At 38.9% G+C, this 22,781-nt stretch overlaps 1 protein-coding gene across 1 annotated transcript in view; it reads right to left on the minus strand.

Annotated features, from left to right (window-relative positions):
- The window catches only part of LOC135203786 (uncharacterized), a gene marked incomplete in the record, with an annotated part of 44,034 nt that extends 24,538 nt beyond the window's left edge, over positions 1-19,496 (minus strand). The window contains 6 exon segments of the mRNA XM_064233763.1: positions 17-499; positions 4,390-5,119; positions 15,894-15,970; positions 16,547-16,690; positions 16,882-17,002; positions 19,346-19,496. Of these exon segments, the coding sequence (XP_064089833.1) occupies positions 366-499; positions 4,390-5,119; positions 15,894-15,970; positions 16,547-16,690; positions 16,882-16,915 (1,119 nt within the window).
- Positions 19,497-22,781: the final 3,285 nt, after the last annotated feature.

Raw genomic sequence — 22,781 nt, forward strand, 5'->3', positions numbered from 1 at the left:
TGCAAAAGAATGTGACACAATGAAATAAAATTGCTAGTTACTTTTACCAGATTAAAATATATTTTTAATGATAGGTAAAATAATGCTCAATGTCACCTCTACATAGCAAGATCATTACATAATATCCCCCACCTTAAGTGTGCAAATAAAGTGAACCCTGAATGCAAAAATGACATTTATATTACGACTGTGTGTTAATTCTGAGAGCACTATAAAAAATAACATTGGATTTTGTGTTCAAAAATATAAGAAAAGTATAAAAAATAAAATATTGTTTCATACATAATATGAAAGACTGATATTTATACATACAGTAGAAGTACTTCAAAAGTGAACTTGTGAAATCCGTTGTGATAATCGTTAAATTAATTTGGTTGTCTTTCAGCATGAGCAATATGGTCACGGATATTGTTCAAGGCTGTTTTTATGACATCCTCAGTTATGATTATACCGTCACTGTCTGTTTCCTTAATTCTTTCTTCTGGAGGGTTAAAGGCTTCTGAAAGGAGAAAAATGTTCTATTAATGATTGATGGTTGTTTATTTACAATGAAAGCATTACGGTTGACTCCCGGGATGTACCACAACCCGCCGCGACTAGCTCAAACCTGTGAAAACTTGACATCCCTCTAAAAACTCTTATAACTGCCTCATTTGATGGTTTTAACACCAAAATACAACCTAAAAATGCGTTTACCCAAGTATTTTATTAGTTTTATCACAATTAATGTATCTAGTCATGTAAATTACATGAAAATACAGTAATGAGTGAATATTTCCCTATGAAAAGTTCCACAAATAGGCAGCGGTCCACTGAAAAGCTTTTCAATTTAAACACACTGCAACAATCATTTCTTGATAACTGGCCTAAACAGTGACAAGACAAGGTAGTATAGATATACTTTTTCTTGATAACCGGCCTAAACTATGACAAGACAAGGTAGTATAGTTTTACTTTTTCTTGATAACCGGCCTAAACTATGACAAGACAAGGTAGTATAGATATACTTTTTCTTGATAACCGGCCTAAACAATGACAAGACAAGGTAGTATAGTTTTACTTTTTCTTGATAACCGGCCTAAACAATGACAAGAGAAGGTAGTAGTTTTACTTTTTCTTGATAACTGGCCTAAACAATGACAAGATAATAGTTTTACTTTTTCTTGATAACCAGCCTAAACACTGACAAGATAATAGTTTTACTTTTTCTTGAAAACCGGCCTAAACACTGACAAGACAATAGTTTTACTTTTTCTTGATAACCGGCCTAAACAATGACAAGACAAGGTATAGTTTTACTTTTTCTTGATAACCAGCCTAAACAATGACAAGACAAGGTATAGTTTTACTTTTTCTTGATAACCAGCCTAAACAATGACAAGACAAGGTAGTAGTTTTACTTTTTCTTGATAACCAGCCTAAACAATGACAAGACAAGGTATAGTTTTACTTTTTCTTGATAACCGGCCTAAACAATGACAAGACAAGGTATAGTTTTACTTTTTCTTGATAACCAGCCTAAACAATGACAAGACAAGATATAGTTTTACTTTTTCTTGATAACCAGCCTAAACAATGACAAGACAAGGTAGTAGTTTTACTTTTTCTTGATAACCAGCCTAAACAATAACAAGACAAGGTATAGTTTTACTTTTACTTGATAACCAGCCTAAACAATGACAAGACAAGGCATAGTTTTACTTTTACTTGATAACCAGCCTAAACAATGACAAGACAAGGTATAGGTTTACTTTTTCTTGATAAGCAGCCTAAACAATGACAAGACAAGGTAATGTTTTACTTTTTCTTGATAATCGGCCTAAACATTGACAAGACAATAGTTACTTTTTCTTGATAACTGGCCTAAACCATGACAAGACAAGGTATAGTTTTACTTTTTCTTGATAACTGGCCTAAACAATGACAAGACAAGATATAGTTTTACTTTTTCTTGATAACCAGCCTAAACAATGACAAGACAAGGTATAGTTTTACTTTTTCTTGATAACTGGCCTAAACAATGACAAGACAAGGTAGTATAGTTTTACTTTTTCTTGATAACCAGCCTAAACAATGACAAGACAAGATATAGTTTTACTTTTTCTTGATAACCAGCCTAAACAATGACAAGACAAGATATAGTTTTACTTTTTCTTGATAACCAGCCTAAACAATGACAAGACAAGATATAGTTTTACTTTTTCTTGATAACTGGCCTAAACAATGACAAGACAAGGTAGTATAGTTTTACTTTTTCTTGATAACCAGCCTAAACAATGACAAGACAAGATATAGTTTTACTTTTTCTTGATAACCAGCCTAAACAATGACAAGACAAGGTATAGGTTTACTTTTTCTTGATAATCGGCCTAAACATTGACGAGACAATAGTTACCTTTTCTTGATAACCGGCCTAAACCATGACAAGACAAGGTATAGTTTTACTTTTTCTTGATAACTGGCCTACACAATGACAAGACAAGGTAGTATAGTTTTACTTTTTCTTGATAACCGGCCTAAACAACGACAAGACAAGATATACTTTACTTTTTCTTGATAACTGGCCTAAACAATGACAAGACAAGGTAGTATAGTTTTATTTTTTCTTGATAACCAGCCTAAACAATGACAAGACAAGATATAGTTTTACTTTTTCTTGATAACCAGCCTAAACAATGACAAGACAAGGTATAGTTTTACTTTTACTTGATAACCAGCCTAAACAATGACAAGACAAGGTATAGTTTTACTTTTTGATAACAGCCTAAACAATGACAAGACAAGGTATAGTTTTACTTTTACTTGATAACCAGCCTAAACAATGACAAGACAAGGTATAGTTTTACTTTTTCTTGATAACCAGCCTAAACAATGACAAGACAAGGTATAGTTTTACAAGACAAGGTATAGTTTTACTTTTTCTTGATAACCAGCCTAAAGACAAGGTATAGTTTTACTTTTTCTTGATAACCAGCCTAAACAATGACAAGACAAGGTATAGTTTTACTTTTTCTTGATAACCGGCCTAAACAATGACAAGACAAGGTATAGTTTTACTTTTTCTTAATAACCGGCCTAAACAATGACAAGTCAAGGTATAGTTTTACCTTTTCTTGATAACCGGCCTAAACAATGACAAGGCAAGGTATAGTTTTACTTTTTCTTAATAACCGGCCTAAACAATGACAAGTCAAGGTATAGTTTTACCTTTTCTTGATAACCGCCCTAAACAATGACAAGACAAGGTAGTTTTAGTTTTTCTTGATAACCGGCCCTAAACAATGACAAGACAAGGTATAGTTTTACTTTTTCTTGATAACTGGCCTAAACAATGACAGGACAAGGTATAATTTTACTTTTTCTTGATAACCAACCTAAACAATGACAAGACAAGATATACTTTTACTTTTTCTTGATAACCAGCCTAAACAATGACAAGACAAGATATAGTTTTACTTTTTCTTGATAACCAGCCTAAACAATGACAAGACAAGGTATAGTTTTACTTTTTCTTGATAACCAGCCTAAACAATGACAAGACAAGGTTTAGGTTTACTTCTTTCTTTGTAAAAATTTTCAGTACACAACTGAATATGCAGGTGTAAAGCTTCATAGTATCTGCGAGCATCTTTCAGCAATTAATAATTTTTCACACTTGAAACTGCGAGAATATTTCTAATATCTACAACATATAAATCCTCATTTTATTAATATTTTAATTAAGTTATTCCAAGCTATTTTTTCCTCCCTTAAGTATTTTTCCTACTTCCTTGTGTTGTGCAAGTACTGTCTGAATTCCCATCTGGACTAGGGTTTGATCTTTGATTTCCTGGCCATTTTTGCCAGCCTTTTGAAATGCTACTTCCAGATCTGTGTATTTTTATGATAATAATAATCTGCTATTCTAATGTTCCATTTCAAACTAACTAAAGAAGTCTTACAAATCAGTGCCTAAAGCATAGTAATTAATGCTCATGCAGTGAGACTTAAGTATAGGGTAGCTAGGTATCTATGGTGAGCAGAGGACTTTTGGCTATAAAACTTTTTATGAAGTGCTTCCTTTAACTCATAGTCTTAAATATTAAACTGATAATACAAAGGAATGATTAAATTGCTGTTAACTATTGATTTTAAACTTATAAAAATTTCTGTAATGGTTTATACTATTATAAGGAACTTACAAATGAAAAGCTCTCAAAAAATTAAACAGTACAGTACTTCCAAAATTTAAGTAGTAGTTAACTTTATGTCTGACGGCTCTGGTTAAGCAAACAGGCCCTATGCAAAACACCAACAGTTCCCCTTTCATCCATAGCAAATTATACCAACATACTCCAAAACATTCCATCCACAATGACATTTAAAAGTTAAACAGATCTTCATCTTTACCTGTTAATGTTTTCAATTCCTTTAGTGGGACAGTCTTCAGGAGGCCTAACTTCTGTTGCATGATCACTCCTACGTGGTGGCTTTTACTCGTATGGCCCGAAGGAATGTAGGTCATAACATTTTCTTTCTCCGCTTTGCCCTTACTCTCTGTTAATTTCGTCCGAAGTTTAGAGGACAGAGTTGGTTCGGCATAGCTCTGTCCTGATACTGGAATGGTTGGTTTAAATGGCGCTGGTGCTCTGGCAGTTTCTTCCTTAGATAGACCTTGCTTTGAACTTGAACATGATGCTTTATTGCTTTTATGGATTGGTCTTCCTGTACGTTTCAGGTGGTCTGGCTCACGCTTATGTCTACTTGGTGTTTCTTCCCGAGGTGAACTTTGTGACAGGGGAGGTATCCAAGATATGTTTTCTAAATTATTAAGTGTACCCTCCTGAGAATGTACTCTTCTTAAAATTTCTTCGGATGAACCCCTAGAAGAACCATCTACAACATGATGAGCGCTTCCTCTTCCTGAACTATGCTGAAGTTTGCTGAAGCTACTGCTTCGCTTTCTATGTGTGTGTCTTGTGGAAGGATTAGTGCCACTAGACAGTCTGTCTTCCTCACTAATGTTGGGCCGCTCTTTTCTCCTAATCTTGTTTCCATGCGAATGTTTTGACAAAGATCCTTCAGATGTTTGGCCTCCATTTTTCTTAGCATTTGTTTTATGCCTTAGGCTTCTGGACCCCTGAAAATGATACAGTATTTACAAAGATAAAAATATATTATTACAAGGACTAACTGTTATTTCAATTATTGTAATTAAAACCTAATGCATTAGTAATAGTAAAGGATGATAACTCTACTATTTATCCACACATTGAAGAGGAATTTCAAAAGCATTACACAGAATAAAGCAAAATATTGGTTGTGGAAGAACTGCAATTTATGAAAAATGTAAAACATGCATGAAACAAAATTTTAAACCAACGACATTATCAGAAAGTAAATTGTGAGAAAATGCACACACTAGGAGTCGATGATATTCACTTCTATTATTTTCTGCTACAAATAATTTCATTAAGGAGGGCATGAGGTGATGGGGAGAAATCAACATTTTCTTTGATGTAAAATAGCTAAGAGCTGTGGTGGTAGAGGCTCAAAAGTAGGTCAAAATGTTTTGGGAAAAAGCAATTGGACATCTGGCAGGATGGCAGAGGGTGGGAAAACTCACAAAATCATCAGGAAAGCATCCGGATAAGGACTTGGAATTAGATGTCTAACTTTCTAAAGGGAAGATCTGATGATAAAGGAAAATATGTTGAAGAACTTACAGATATATAGTAAATGCTACAAAATACCAAACATGAAAAAAAAAAAAAACTTCCATTAGAAAATGATGTAACAATTATCATCTCAAATCTTACTGTAAGCTAGAACTGGATAATAAATAATGACCATTACTACAAACCCTTGCATCCTAATCTGGCACAGCATTCTGGCAGATGAAAAGTCATTTCCATATATGAGAACTACATCTTGTTAACAACTGTTTGTCATGTGATACTTTATCATCAACAGTCAACAAAGTTTTGCACACGATTTCCTCTTTGCAGTTTAGTCTTGAAATCCTTCCACTATCCTTTTTAGTGCATACTTTCTGCTTGAATTCTTATCTGCATCTGCATTTTACATTATACCCTCTCCTCATGATTTCTGGCCTTTCCCACAGCTTTTCAGCCTTATCCACTATTTTTCTCTCTAACCCACCCCTTCCCATTACATGTTCAAACCATCTAAATCTATTTTCCAGCCTCTCTACACTTTTTGCAATTTCCCCATAGACAAGAAACATACTCATATATTGCAGTGATGTACATGAGAAAAAAGGTAAACTTTATTAAATACAGTGGTACCTCGAGATACGAAAGGCTCAACTTACGAAAAACTCGAGATACGAAAGCCAATGCGAAAAATTTAACGGCTCTACATACGAAAAGTTTTCATGATACGAAAGGTTTCTGAAAGTCCGAGATTCGCCCGGATAACAATTTTGAAACTCGCGCCGTGCGCCGCCATCTTAGTACTAGTACTCGCCACCATCCTCCTACTCTCCCATTGGTTCCTGATGCTAGTCACCACCATGAGATCCTTCTCTCCTATTGGACAGCATCCCTCCCATCATGCATCTTATACGTACGTGGTGGCATGCCTACCTCGGCCTCTTCGTACCAACATCTTTATCGTACGGACGCGGCATTCGTTCGGTCCAACAATTTCGTTTAGTAACGTAAATTCGTTAGTGATCTCGTTGCAGTACTATTATCGTGTTGTGCGAAAAATGATATTATGATACAATAAAGTTTCATACATACTTACCTGGCAGATATATACATAGCTAAGACTCCGTCGTCCCCGACAGAATTTTCAAATTTCGCACCACTCGCTACAGGTAGGTCAGGTGATCTACCGGCCTGCCCTGGGCGGCAGGACTAGGAACCATTCCCGTTTTCTATCATATTTTATCTCTTCCACCTGTTTCCTGCGGGGAGGCTGGGTGGGCCATTAATCGTATATATCTGCCAGGTAAGTATGTATGAAACTTTATTGTATCATAACAATATCATTTTCATACAATCAACTTACCTGTCAGATACATAGCTGATTGGCACCCTTTGGTGGAGGGTAAGAGACAGCTACTTATGGAATAGACAGGTAAACACCATATGTTGTAGGTACAAATAAACCTTGGTTCCTACCTGATAGGTGGTAGACTTTGTGGCTGTTGCCCAGGAGTCTGCATCACCTCAAGAAACTTTAGCGAGATATATGATCTATGGCCAAGAGTTCTTGTGGGTCTGCCGATGGGGTCTTATCCGCTTACTCGGCAGAGCCTGAAAGGACTTTGTCAATGGGTACTGATCCACTTATATGACAATACACCTTATGAAGGAGCACACAACCAATCCCGACCACCTGATCCTAACCATCATGTTAGTATTAAAAATTGTTCTGAGTTATCCCCAAACTCTTCACAACAACACTACTCAAAAACCAACTTACACACGCACACATAATTAAAAAAAAAAAATAATAATGATACTCATCTAATAAGATATCACAAGAGTTCCTTACTGAACAATAGTGACTGGCCGCCAGTGCGACGTCTGCACTTAGTCAGCAGAAAGTCTAGAACATATCTAATAGACGTTACGTACCATTTAAGGATTGGTGTTAGCTCCTATACCCAGGATCGTATCCGCAGACACGAAAGGACCCAGAGAAAAACATTTCTCGTAGGTCACACGAACGTCTTTCAAGTAGTGAGATGCAAACACTGAGTTACACCTCCAATATGTCGCTTCCAAGATATTCTTTAGCGACATATTTCTGTGAAAAGAGAGAGACGTCGCTACTGCTCTCACCTCATGTGCTCTTACTCTCAAGAGTTTAAAAGAGTCGTCAGTGCAGACTTTGTGAGTGTCTGTAATGACGCTCCTTACAAAAAAGGCTAAAGCATTTTTGGACATAGGTCTTGTAGGATCCTTAACAGAGCACCAAAGACCTTGTCTAGAACCTCCCAACTGTTTCTTCCTCTGCAGGTAGAACTTTAGAGCTCTTACCAGGCAAAGAGACCTTTCAGCTTCTCTACCGACGAGACCCGATAAGCCTTTAACTTCAAAGTCTTTGGGCCAGGGATTCGAAAGATTTTCGTTCTTTGCCAGAAACAATGCTTTGAACGAACAGATGGCTGAGTCTCGTTTGAATCCTACTTTATCATCAAGGGCGTGCAGCTCACTAACTCTTTTAGCTGTCGCCAGTGACCAGAGAAACAAACACTTTCTCGTTAAATCTCGAAACGAGGCCATATGAGGAGGTTCGAACCTTCCAGAAGACAAGAACTTCAGGACAACATCGAGGTTCCAGCTAGGAGGAGATGTATTCTTAGACTTCGTGGTCTCAAAGGATCTTATAAGATCGTGTAGATCCTTATTATCTGCAAGCTCTAGGCCTCTATTTCTAAAGACGGCCGAAAGCATACTCCTGTAACCCTTTATAGTGGATACAGAAAGATGTGATTCCTCTCTCAGGAATAACAGAAAATCTGCGATTTTGGTTACAGAGGTACTGGAGGAGGACAACTTCTTCGACTTACACCATCTTCTAAAAACCTCCCACTTCAATTGATAAACTCGCATAGTGGAAGTTCTACGGGCTCTAGCGATCGCGCTTGCAGCCTTGCGAGAAAAACCTCTCGCTCTGACAAGTCTTTCGATAGTCGAAAGGCAGTCAGAGCGAGAGCGGGGAGGTTTTGATGATACCTCTCGAAGTGCGGTTGTCGAGAAGATCCATCCTTCTTGGGAGGGATCTGAGGAAGCCTACCGTCCACTCCACTACCTCTGTGAACCACTCTTGAGCAGGCCAAAAGGGGGCTATCAGGGTCATTTTCGTCCCCTTCAAAGCCACAAACTTCTTTAGCACTTGTCCCAAAATCTTGAATGGGGGAAATGCGTAGACGTCTACATGAGACCAGTCTAGAAGGAAGGCGTCGACTGTTAGAGCTCTGGGGTCTTCTACCACTGAGCAAAAGACTTCCAGTCTTTTTGAGAGGAACGTGGCAAACAGGTCCACATGAGGAGTCCCCCATAGAGACCAAAGACTCTGACAAACTTCTGAGTGGAGGGTCCATTCTGTGTGAAGGACCTGGTTCCTCCTGCTCAGCCTGTCTGCCCTCACGTTCCTTACTCCCTGAACAAACCTCGTCAGGAGGGAGATGTTCCTTTGGGAGGTCCACAGTAGAAGATCTCTTGCAAGTTCGTACAGGAAAAACGAGTGTGTCCCTCCTTGCTTCCGAATGTAGGCAAGGGCGGTGGTGTTGTCCGCGTTTACTTGGACTACACTGTTTGTCACTAAAGGTTCGAAGTTCTTTAGAGCCAGGTGTACGGCTAACAGTTCTTTGCAATTTATGTGCCAGGACACCTGAATTGCATTCCAGGTGCCTCACACTTCTCTCTTTCCTAAGGTTGCTCCCCAACCTTTTTCCGACGCGTCGGAAAACAATACAAGGCTTGGGTTCTGAACCTCCATGGAAATACCCTTGTTCTCCTTTAGTGGGGGCAACCACCATTCCAAGTGTTGTCTCATCACCACTGGAATGGGAAAACTGTCCGAGAGAAGTCCTGTCTTCAAGTTCCACGATCTTTTGAGGAAGAACTGAAGAGGACGGAGATGAAGTCTTCCTAAAGGAAAGAACTGTTCAAGCGAGGAAAGGGTCCCTAAAAGGCTCAACCATTCCCTCGCCGAAGTACGTTTTTTCCTTAAGAAGAGAGAGACTTTCTCTAAGCCTCTCACGAGTCTCTCTTGAGAAGGAAATACTCGAAAACCCCGAGAATCCATCTGAATCCCCAGATAGACCAAGTTCTGGCTGGGGATCAGTTGAGACTTCTCGAGGTTCACGAGTAATCCCAATGTTTTGATCAGGTTTAGGGTCAAAGCAAGGTCCTCCAAACACTGTCTCTCTGATCTGGCTCTGAAGAGCCAGTCGTCTAGGTACAGAGAGATATTGACACCTTTCAGGTGAAGCCATCTCGCCACATTTTTCATCAGGCTTGTGAAGACCTGAGGAGCAGTGGAAAGGCTGAAACACAAGGCCCTGAACTGGAAGATCCTTCCCCTCGTCATGAAACGGAGGTACTTCTTCGACGAAGGATGAATCGGGACGTGAAAATAGGCATCTTGGAGATCCAGAGAAACCATCCAATCCCCTTGGCGAAGAGCCGCAAGGACTGACGCAGAAGTTTCCATGGTGAACTTCTCTTTCTGAACAAATTTGTTCAGAGCGCTGACGTCTAGAACTGGTCTCCAGCCCCCCGAGGCTTTTGCAACCAAGAAAAGGCGATTGTAAAACCCCGGGGAGTTTTGATCCAGTACTAGTTCTATCGCTCTCTTGTCCCACATCTGATCCACCATTCGTCGAAGAGTATCTCTCAGAACAGGGTCCTTGTAATTGGCGGACAATTCCCGCGGAGTTGAAGTCAGGGGAGGATTGTCCTGGAAGGGGATGTAATATCCCTTCTTTATTACAGACATCGACCAAGCGTCTGCATCGATGAGTGCCCAGGCATCCGCAAATTCCCGGAGCCTGGCACCTACTGGTGTTTGGAGGATCCGTACATCACTTTCCCCTTTTAAAGGGACGGAATGAATATCTACCTCTCCTCTCAGGCGCTTTCCTTTTTGAGGGAGCTCTAGAGGGAGGGCCTCCTCGAAAGGGCTGAAGAGACGTACTCGCCCCTTTCTTCTCTCCCACTACTACTGGTCTCTTCTTTCTGGATGACTGAAGGAGAAGATCCTGGGTCGCCTTCTCCGTTAGTGAACGGGAAATGTCCCTCACCAACTGAGAAGGGAACAGAGAGTCAGACCTGGGAGCAAACATCAAAGCTGCTCTTTGTGAGTGAGACACCACTTTGGTCAGAAAAGCGCTAAAAACGGACCTCTTCTTCAAGAGTCCCGCTCCAAATAAGGAGGAGACTTCCCCTGAGCCATCCTGTACCGCCTTGTCTATACACGACAAGATACAGAGGAGAACATCAGGATCGAGGCCCTCCGAGTCATGGGCCTTCTTGGCCATCACCCCAAGGGACCAATCCAGGAAATTGAACACTTCCAATACATGGAAGAGTCCCTTGAGGAGATGATCAAGCTCAGAAAGACCCCAAGTCAAACGAGCAGAGTTCAGGCCATGTCTTCTTGAGGCGTCTACCAGACTGGAAAAGTCAGCTTCCGCAGAAGCTGGGAGAGAGAGTCCCATATTCTCCCCTGTCTGGTACCAAATACCCCTTTTGCCTGTAAGTCTAGCAGGGGGCATACAGAAGACAGTTCTAACCAGATCCTTCTTCGTTTTCATCCAGTTATCCAGAGACTGGAGAGCTCTCTTCATAGATATAGTCGGTCTCATTTTCAGAAAAGACGAAGACTTTGGCGTCTTGGAGCAAGAAAAGAGAGCGCGCGGAGAAGGAGGAGCGGCAGGAGTTAAGGAATCTCCATATTCCTGAAGAAGAAGAGCTGTCAACACTTTGTAATTTGAAAGCCCTTCTCTACCACGAGTCTCGTCTTCTGAGTCCTCTTCAATAAAAGGATCAGAAGGAGAATCCAACTTCAATTCTTGGGGGTCTTTCCAAACATCTCTCTCTGCGGGAGACAAACTCCTAACCGGAGAGGGGCTAAGAGCATGTACAGAGCCCCTATGCAACAAAGCTGACGTCTCGCGCCTGGCTGACGCTTCGCGCCTGACTGACTCCTCGCGCCTGGCTGGCGCCTCGTTCCTGACTGGCTGACGTTTGGCTGGCGCCTCGCGCCTGTCTGAATCCTCGCGCCTGGCTGGTGCCTCGTGCCTGACTGGCTTGTCTGGCGTCCCGCTCCTGGAAGACGCTTCTCGCCTGGTTGAAATCTCGCACTTGGCTGGCGCTTCACGCTTGGCAGACGTCTCGTTATCGGATGACATCTCACGCCTGGAAGATGCCTCACGTCTGGCAGGAGCCTCACACCTGGCAGGAGAAAGAAGACGAGACTTCTTGACAGGAAGTCTAACGTCCTTCTTACGAGGAGGATCTTTCGAAAGAACTCCGACCAACGCGGCTAACTGTTCTTGAACCGCTAAAAGAATCCTCTTGGAAGCCTCCCCAGCGTCCTCTTCAACAGGAGAGGGAGACCCCGAAGGAGTTTTACACGGACTGTCGTAACAGGGAGACGTCAAAACCACCTTCGCCTTCTTGATCGCAGATGGAGCTTCATCAGAAAAGCGTTCGGGGCTCGAGTCAAACAAAGGCTCTTTCCAGTGCCTTTTCAGGGGCCTGGAAAGGTCCGAATCCTTCCACCCTCGTTTAGGTGAGGGAGAAGCGGACGAAGAGAAACACTCTTGGAGGACACTTTTTCTAAAGCAGTCCTGAGCAGTCTGTTGTGCTACAGAGCCTGCTGAAGGGACGCCTGACCGGTGGGGATTCTCCACAACCTCCGTAAGGCTTTCGACTTTTCTTCTCCTCTGGGTTTGGGAGCTTGAAAGAGGTTTATGCCTTGGGAAGCATCACAGAGACGGTCAGACGCCCCCTCCACAACACTGGGGGCACTCACTTCACTAAATACGTCACTTTCACTATCCTTACCTTTCATGGCAGCCATTTTGGATTTCATCCTATGAAGTGTAGCCTTCAGATCAGCGATTTCCGAGGCTAAATCTGAATGCAATGCCTGTGAGGGCCCTGATAAAGAGGGAGAATCAAATGCATGGTTTACAGAAGAGTTAGAATCATGAAAAGGCTCAATAGGCCTTGTACTACCCGCACCCTTAGATGCAGCCCTTCTAATTCTATCCCTCTCTAACTTCTTCAAATAAGAAATTAGAGTCTTCCATTCCTCAACACTCAACCTTTCACACTCATGACAGGTGTTAGTCAAAGAACATTCAAAACCTCTACATTTACGGCATACAGTGTGAGGATCAACCGAAGCCTTCGGTATCCTCACCTTGCAGCCTACATTCACACAAACTCTCACACTAACACTTGAATCAGACATTCTTGTAGAAAAATCAAAAGCAAGTCCAAATCCAGTCCACAGTAGCGAATGCCAAAACAACGATCCAGGTACGTCACCAAAAAGTCCGAAGAAAGAAGATCAATTGCCTTGAAAAACGAATTCTAGTCAGGAGGTAGTAACAACAATGTTGATACCACCGGCGACAGAGAAAATATGATAGAAAACGGGAATGGTTCCTAGTCCTGCCGCCCAGGGCAGGCCGGTAGATCACCTGACCTACCTGTAGCGAGTGGCGCGAAATTTGAATTTCTGTTGGGGACGACGGAGTCTTAGCTATGTATATATCTGATAGGTAAGTTGATTGTATGAAACTTTATTGTGTAACTTATATGTAAATTACGTACAAGATAACGTAGTCATGGGTCTCAAGAGAGTTGAAATTCACGGAAAGAAGCGCCTGCTCTCTTTGGAGACAAAGATGGAGATCATCAAGAAGTACGAAGCTGGTATGCGATTGAGTGTGATCGCAAAGGAATATGGCCGTAATCCGTCGACAATAGGCACCATCCTTAAACAGAAGGATGTCATCAAAGCAGCTATACCGTCGAAGGGCATCACTATTTTGTCCAGCAAGAGGAGCCATGTGCATGACAAGATGGAACGGCTGCTCCTTGTCTGGATAAAAGACAAAGAAATAGCTGGCGATACGGTAACGGAGACGGCAATCGCCAACAAGGCCAGCGCTATTTTCGGCGATTTGATTGCGCAGGTGGGAGACGACGGAGGGGAAGGGATTTCAACGCCAACCCCAGAGTTCAAGGCTTCGCATGGCTGGTTCGACAAATTCCGTAAACAGACTGGCATCCATTCGATGGTGCGTCATGGGGAGGCTGCCAGCTCGGACATGAAAGCGGCCGAAGCATTTAAGAAAACTTTCGACAAGATGATGACCAAGGAAGGCTACAGTTCTCAGCAGGTTTTCAACTGTGATGAGACTGGCCTTTTATGGAAAAAAATGCCTCGTCGGACGTACATCACGGAGGAAGAGAAGAAGCTACCCAGGCATAAGCCTATGAAAGACAGCCTTAGGCTCGCACTTTGTTCTAACGCCATTGGGGATTGCAAGGTGAAGCCCCTACTGGTGTATCATTCCGAGACTCCTCGAGCCTTCAAGACCCACAAAGTGCTGAAGGAGAAGCTTCCAGTGATGTGGAGGGCTAATGCAAAAGCCTGGGCTTTAGTTCACCGAGTGGGTAAATCTGTGTTTCGGCCCGACAGTGAAGAAATTTTTGGAAGAGAAGCGCCTCCCCCTGAAATGTCTGCTGGTGTTGGACAATGCCCCTCCCCACCCTACTGGCCTCAAGGAAGATATCCTAGCGGAGTATATCTTCATCAAGATTCTTTTTCTTCTGCCCAACACCACCCCTCTCCTCTAGCCCATGGACAGAGTGATAGCGAACTTTAAGAAGCTGTACACGAAACATCTTTTCAAGAGATGTTTCGACATCACCGATACCACAAACCTCACCTTGCGTCAATTTTGGAAGGAGCATTTCGACATCGTCATTTGTATCCGACTCATCAACCAAGCTTGGCAGGAGGTTTCAAAGTGAACCTTGAATTCCTCGCGGAGGAAACTCTGGCCTGATGCCGTATCTGCCCGAGACTTCGAGGGATTCGACGTGGGCGAAGCTGGTGCTGCAGTCCGAAACAGTTGGCGATCCCGAAACTGTCTTGGAACCAGATCTTGACGAGATCGTTGCACTCGGCAAGTCCATGGGGCTGGTTGTCAACGAGGATGACATCAACGACCTTCTCGAGGAACACCAAGAGGAGCTTACAACGGATGACCTGAAGGAGTTGGAGGCCATGCAACATAACGTCGTTCAAGAGGAGTTCTCTAGCAGTGGCGAGGAAGAGGAGGAGGACCCTATGACAACGGCAGAAATTAAGGATGTTCTAGCCGCTTTTCATAAAATGCAATCGTTTATCAAAAAAAAGACACCCCGAAAAGGCTCACACAGGTCGTATGCTTGCGCAGTTCGATGACGTTTGCCTGAGTCGTTTCAGGAACATTGTGAATAGTAGGCAGAAGCAATCTTCCTTGGATCGTTATTTTTTAAAGAGGCCTTCAGCATTAGCAGGAGTAAGCAAAAAGGAAGAACCAAGTGATAAAAAACAGAAAGTTGAAAGCAAAAAGGAAGAACAAGTGATAAACAGAATGTTGAAAGTGGTGATGAAGTTGAAATTTTGTAAAAAAAAAAAAAAAAAAAAAAAAAAAAAAAAAATAAAAAAAAAAAAAAAAAAAAAAAAAAACCTACGTAAAAGTAAAACAAAAAAAAGTTAAAAATCAAAAAAAGAAAAATAAAAAATTCAATTTTTAGTTTTAGTTTTCCTTAATTTTTTATGTTTTCGTAAAGTTAAGTGTACGTACGTATGTACGTTATCTGCCGTTTGTCCTCCTCCTCTGCCACCACTTTCGGAGATAGGCTCGCTCGAAAGGTAAGCTTCCACATTTTATGTACAGTATATTTCTTGTTACCATGTACACTAATATACACTTTATTTACAGGTTATTTTGCATTTTGTTATTAATTTAGGTATTGAATGGTCCAAATTGTTGTAGTATTTCATTGTTTATAGGTCAATTTAGCTTTATTATGAAATTTACTGGGGTGTTTTTGGAGGGCTTGGAACAGATTAGCCATTTTACATGTAAAATGTGGTCCAAGATACAAAAACCTCATGATAAGAAGGGTGCCTCAGAACGGATTAATTTCGTATCTCGAGGTACTACTGTATATATAATCATAACTTTCAAGTTCTATTTTTCTAAACAAACCCTAATAAAAATTTATCAGTTTATACAGGAATGTAAATGTATTAGATAGCTTATATTATTTCATTTTTGCTTCTCTTCCTTGTCTTAAACTTCTCTGTGCTAAAAACCAAAAGACGAAAAACTAGAAAACAGTAGACATACTCACATTTGAAAGCCTACTTGATCTTCGACTTATCAGCACACTAGTGTTCTTTCGTTTGGTATTTGTTCTGCTTTCGTAACCTATAAAAAATAAGCAATGCAGAAACCATAGAACTGAGGCATTTCGTAATTGCATGTAACGACACAGTTTTTCAAATGAACATAAACTTAATCCCTGCCAATCATGCGTTCAGTATTTATGGGTTTTTTGTAAATTCCAAAGTCACAGTTTTCAAAACTGATGATGTGTACAGTACATTAGAATCACTACCTAAATACCATATGCTAAGCCACCCACACATTAGCTTGTTTATTTTGCCACAACCTTACTTGCTCTTATTTTTTTTTACATACATTAAGACCGCAATATTTAGTGAAGAGTTATTTGCTTATTTACATTAAAATTACTTTTAAAAAGTTAATTATAATTGACAGGGTTACATTATGAAGGTTTGACATATGGTTATCATGGACTAACTTTTTATCTTAAAACAAATATTCTACCATTTTTACCAATCACCCACCACCCTTAAGATATGTCCCTTCAGGAACCGAAAATATATCTGAAACCTTAATAAAAAAGCAGCTACATGTCTGTAAATCCCATACCATCAGTGGTACTACAATACACAGTACTTCTACTAGATAAATAGTTACCTGGGCACAAACTGGTAGTGGAAGTTTGTGCATCGACAAACTGTGCCTGTGTCTCCTTTTCTCTGTGATGAGTTTCATTTGCTTCCACTCTTTCCTTGAGTTTAGCCAATACTTCTTCAACTTGATCTAAAGCACTGTTCAGACCTGAAAGTTACCAAGATGCTTATGAATCATTCTCACTGTACAATGTCCAACAGCTTTAAGGCTTTTGTATACATACAAATACTTTTGTATACGTACTGTATATCAGCTATTACATTATAAGGGAGACGAAACCATACAGTATCCATCTTTTATACAACATACTTCAAATATACCAGATCAATAAACTGTACCACTTCTGTTGGGCTGAAAAATCTTCCTTGACATTTCATCAGCTGAAGACAAACTATAGTCACTGTAATTGCTGACATAGATCCTTGCGGTACATTATGAATGGAAATACTACAAGTATATCTGAAAATAGAAGTAAAAATCAATAAGGAGCTAAAAAACACCAGATATAAAAGTTTAATATAAAATAAAAATCATATGGCTCTTGTAATTCAAGGCTTTGTATAACATACTACTAACAGAAAGCGAAACTAGAGTCTCAATAAAATAATTTTGGGGAGAAATGAGGACAACTTAACCAACTTCTTGGAAGTTTAGATCAAATACCTAAAAATATCCTATCTTCTAGGAAGTAGGACATTTTTGGATAGTACCTATTTGATCTAAAGTTCAGAAACACTAAAGCAAAGATGGAGGCCTAGAATTGGTGAAAAGGACCATTCCAGCTGTTAAGACTGACAGATGCCAAATACTATTCAGCAGTAAAGCACCTGCATCATTCATGTTTAGATTGCTACTTTATTTTTTAGTGTCCCTGTCACTACTTTGTTACACTGTAAACATGTCTGGATATTCAGCTGACGGAACAAAACATTCTCTGCAACACAAGTGGCTGGTCATTTTGGTACAAACCAGATGATCACCTTCAATCTAGTTTAACAACAAAGATCCATCCTTATCACACACATCCTTATACATAAAGTTCAAACAACTGTGTCACATTTCATTTTGAACCAGCCAGCTAGGATGAAGAGTGCTACGTTACGTTAGGATTTATCCCTGTAGCCTAATTATTGACTACACACATGAACTATATATTTCCTCAGCATCTTTCTTCATCTTTTGCACAAATAACAACAGTGTTTAGGCTATTCACATTTTTATTTTCAGCTTTTAACTGTTTGGCCCAATGGCATATGTCTAGATGTCTACAGTCACGTTTAGTTTGTATATTAAATAATGATAATGTTGGTTTTCAATCTGATTCTGGAAACAAACTTTCATTTCTGTTGCAAAATTATTCATAAACTCCCACATTCCCAACTTATCTCCCACTAGGCTACCGTTAATGAGTTACTACACTAACAAAGAAACTCACTACAGAAAGGAATATCAGAATTGTAAGAGTTGCATCAAAATTAACAGTAAAACACTTGCATACGATCCGATTAAAATATAATGTAATGGAACCTAACCTTTACCTACAATAAATCCACTATATGAGTGTCTTTCAATCTCAAGGAGGAATTAGGAATGACATGAACAGGTACTGCAGAAGAAACAAACCTAACCTTTCCTAGAATGCCAAGTCCTAACCTAACCTGACCAAACCTTACTTATGGCACCATGCCATGACCTGGCCGAAGGGCTTCAGCACCCACTGGACCCACCACAAAAGAAACTCAATATATCGAAAAGGCCTGATCCCATCATTCTGCAAACTACTAGGTAACTCAATCTTCAAACATTAGTTGCCTAAATACGCTACCATGATTTTTAAACCTAGGCCTGATTTTGATCTAGGCTAAATGATCCAACGATTGCTGTTGATCTAAAATAAAGTTAGCCTAGGTAGCTAGCCTAGCTATTACCTGCCTATTACTAGCTATTTACTTCTAAGGTAAAAACCGCATGGTACAGGGGTGGACCATGTACGATCAATGTGTACAACCCCAAGAAAAGTACATTATAACGCGTCCTGACACCGGAGTAGAGGTCTTTAGCTCCATTTCTCACCAACAACAAGTCGCGACTGATGCCCATCTCTGATGTCAGGACGCGTTATAATGTACTTTTTTTGGGGTTGTTCACGCTGATCGAACATGGTCCACCCCTGTACCATGCGGTTTTTTACCCTAGTAGCCTAAGTAAAAGACCGAATAGGCTACCTACCTACCTATGTGAACATTATTGACATCATTCTGGTTTTGGTAATTCTAGGCAATAATTCCACAAGGAACGGTCTCACAAATATAGGTAGTAGGTACCACAGCCGCTAGGTAGGGATTGGGGCATCAAATGCATTTCAGTGTTTAGTAGTAGTAATGACCCCTGGAGGTTAGCCTAATTATTGTTGACTCCTCAAAAAATTACAGAATTAGGAAACTGTAATTGACAAATAGGTAGCTAAATACCAAACGCAGAGTGAATTAGCCACCTAGATCTACCGTAGTTTTTCATACAAACCAAAGCTTGTGATCAACTTCTCACTTTCTTAAACAAATTATTGTTTTTTTTTTCAATATTTTTTTGTAGTCATATCGGATTCCCTAATGTAGCCTGGACTAGATATTAACTAGTAGTGAATATCAAATGCCGTACATTGTTACTAAACTAAGGAAAAGTTAGTAGGTAATTCAAAGTTGTGTATTTTTACCCCTTCTACTCTTCGCCTCCGTATTTGTTGCACAATCTGCACTACCAATGAAACTGTTCTACCAATTCTTTCTTCATTATATAACTCACCTAATATTTTTCGGTCATTTACTCGACGTAACGCGTTAAATAACTCTTGGGAAGAAGTCCCTGAAACGTCTGACGTTTGAACACCCTGTTGCATTCCATTCAATGTCCCGTGTTGACAGGAGTTGTTCTCTACGGTAAATGAAGAAACTTGCAATTTTGCTTTCCCTGCTTTATCTAGATGATTTTACTTTAAAAAATACGAGATAATGAGGAAATCAGTATTTATAAATGACAGAGATAGCTACTTTCAATAAAGATTTATTGAGCGCATTCGAATTCTCGTGTTCCATAAAAAAAAAAAAACGGTCACGTTCGCAACAACTTTCTGTGAGCAAGTACTCAAACTGACAAAATAACATCCCGAGTTGTCAGTAATTGCTTTATGTCTTTGAAAAAAAAATTTACAAACGAAGCATTTTCCCTCTTTTTTGAAGTAACGAAAAAATGACTAAATTTTAAATGATCCTTCCAATACAGAAAACTGTAATAGATTAAAATCTCACTTATTACTGGGCTCACTTTCCTTTAATACTTGTCATGTGCCCGTCATTCTAGCAATTTTCTCTTTGTAAATATAATGATCATCAAACTTGCCTTGCAACATAAGTTTATAATTATATATATGTATATATATATATATATATATATATATATATATATATATATATATTTATATATCTATTATATATATATAAAGGTTTTTTGCCACGAAGGAAAAAATGAAAAAACGAGATAGCCAAGTACTTTCGGTCCTGTTCGGACCCTTTACTGAGGCAAACTGATTTTACAGATGACAACATAGTCAAAAGAAGGCTTAATATCCAAACTGACACTACAAGATTAGCATTAAGGGCGATTTCACTCTACAGAAAGGAGGAAACACCTGAGGGTAGCCACACCTTGGGGGACACACACAGTAAAAAAGTTATTCTTCCAGAAAACAGTAAATTTTGAAAAAACACGGAAGCATATACAATTTAATATCATGAAATTTACACAAATTTTCCCAAGAAATTATTATTAGTGAAAAGACGAAAGAAAATATAAATATATATATCGAGCAAGAGAAAGAGGGAGAGAGAATATTGAACGAGAGAGAGAGAGAGAGAGAAATAATAACTATATACATGTGGGACTAATTTATTAGTAGTTCTTTTATTTTAAGGTCCTTCATAAACATCTTACAAATATATGGGTCCAATGGTACATTCCCAGACTAAGATTTAGGTTGTTTTTATTAGTGATTTGTATAATTGCCGATTCCAGTAAATTTCTTGAAACATAATCATTAGATCTAGCAATTACCGAGGTATCACCCCAATTAATACAATGAGATTTTTCACTCAGATGGATAAACAGTGCATTTGAAGTCTGGGTTGTTCTAACTGAATACATATGCTGCTTAATACGTACACGTAAATTTTTACTTGACTGACCAACGTAAAACGATGGGCAATCCTCACAAGGAATTTTGTAAATGATGTTGTTATTTGTTACGGGACTATTCTTAATTAGCATATCTTTAATTGTATTGTTATAAGAGAACACTACATTAAAATTAAACGATTTAAATATTGATTTTATGGTTTCAAATCCACGAAAGTAAGGTAAGCTAAGTACATTTTTAGGCACATCTTTTCCATTAATAGCAACACTATAAAACTTTTTGTGAGCTTTTTGACAACATAAATCAATTAAATGAGGTGGGTAGCAGAGATTGTTTTCTATCTTTTTTATGTATTCTATTTCTTGGTCAAGATATTGTGGACTAGTGATACGCAAAGCTCGTAGGAACATAGAAGAAAAAATTGAAATTTTAATATTAAGAGGGTGGCCATAATAAAAATGTACATATGTTAAATTATTTGTGGGTTTTCTATAAATACTGAATTTGCATTGGAAAGATTCTCTATGTATTAATACATCTAGGAAAGGGATGACATTGTTATTTTCGATTTCAACAGTGAATTTTATGGATGGCACTAAATTATTCAATTTAGACAGTAAATCATTTACATCGATACCAACAGGTAAGACTACTAAGATATCATCGACATATCGGTACCATTTTAAGGGGACAAGTGTGATATTCGGGAGGTGTTGTCTCTCAAAAAATTCCATATATAAGTTTGAAAGGAGAGGTGATAAAGGGTTACCCATGGCCATACCAAATATTTGTTGGTAATATTCTCCATTAAAAATAAATCTGCAATCACAAATACATAACTTAATCAAGGAAATTATGTGACTAACGGACATAGGCAATTCATGCAGTACAAGTTCATTACTTAAATATTCGAGCACAGAGTCAATAGGGACTTTTGTAAACAAAGAACATACATCAAAACTGACAAAGATATCGCTAGGGTTTAGTACAATATTATTTAATTTTTCCACAAGATCAAGAGAATTCCGGATGTGTGAATTAGATACAGTTCCTAGTAGAGGGGATAACAATTTAGTAAGATATTTAGATAGTTTATAAGCAATCGATGTAAATGATTTACTAAATTGAATAATTTAGTGCCATCCATAAAATTCACTGTTGAAATCGAAAATAACAATGTCATCCCTTTCCTAGATGTATTAATACATAGAGAATCTTTCCAATGCAAATTCAGTATTTATAGAAAACCCACAAATAATTTAACATATGTACATTTTTATTCTGGCCACCCTCTTAATATTAATATTTCAATTTTTTCTTCTATGTTCCTACGCGTTTTGCATATCATGAGTCCACAATATCTTGACCAAGAAATAGAACATAAAAAAGATAGGAAACGATCTCTGCTACCCACCTCATTTAATTGATTTGTTATCAAAAAGCTCACAAAAAGTTTTATAGTGTTGCTATTAATGAAAAAGATATGCCTAAAAATGTACTTAGCTTACCTTACTTTCGTGGATTTGAAACCATAAAATCAATATTTAAATCGTTTAATTTTAATGTAGTGTTCTCTTATAACAATACAATTAAAGATATGCTAATTAAGAATAGTCCCGTAACAAATAACAACATCATTTACAAAATTCCTTGTGAGGATTGCCCATCGTTTTACGTTGGTCAGTCAAGTAAAAATTTATGTGTACGTATTAAGCAGCATATGTATTCAGTTAGAACAACCCAGACTTCAAATGCACTTTTTATCCATCTGAGTGAAAAATCTCATTGTATTAATTGGGGTGATACCTCGGTAATTGCTAGATCTAATGATTATGTTTCAAGAAATTTACTGGAATCGGCAATTATACAAATCACTAATAAAAACAACCTAAATCTTAGTCTGGAAATGTACCATTTGGACCCATATATTTGTAAGATGTTTATGAAGGACCTTAAAATAAATGAACTACTAATAAATTAGCCCCACATGTATATAGTTATTATTTCTCTCTCTCTGGTTCGATATTCTCTCTCCCTCTTTCTCTTGCT

This window comes from Macrobrachium nipponense, chromosome 36 (genome assembly GCF_015104395.2).
Source record: "Macrobrachium nipponense isolate FS-2020 chromosome 36, ASM1510439v2, whole genome shotgun sequence".
In the NCBI taxonomy this organism is placed as follows: domain Eukaryota; kingdom Metazoa; phylum Arthropoda; class Malacostraca; order Decapoda; family Palaemonidae; genus Macrobrachium; species Macrobrachium nipponense.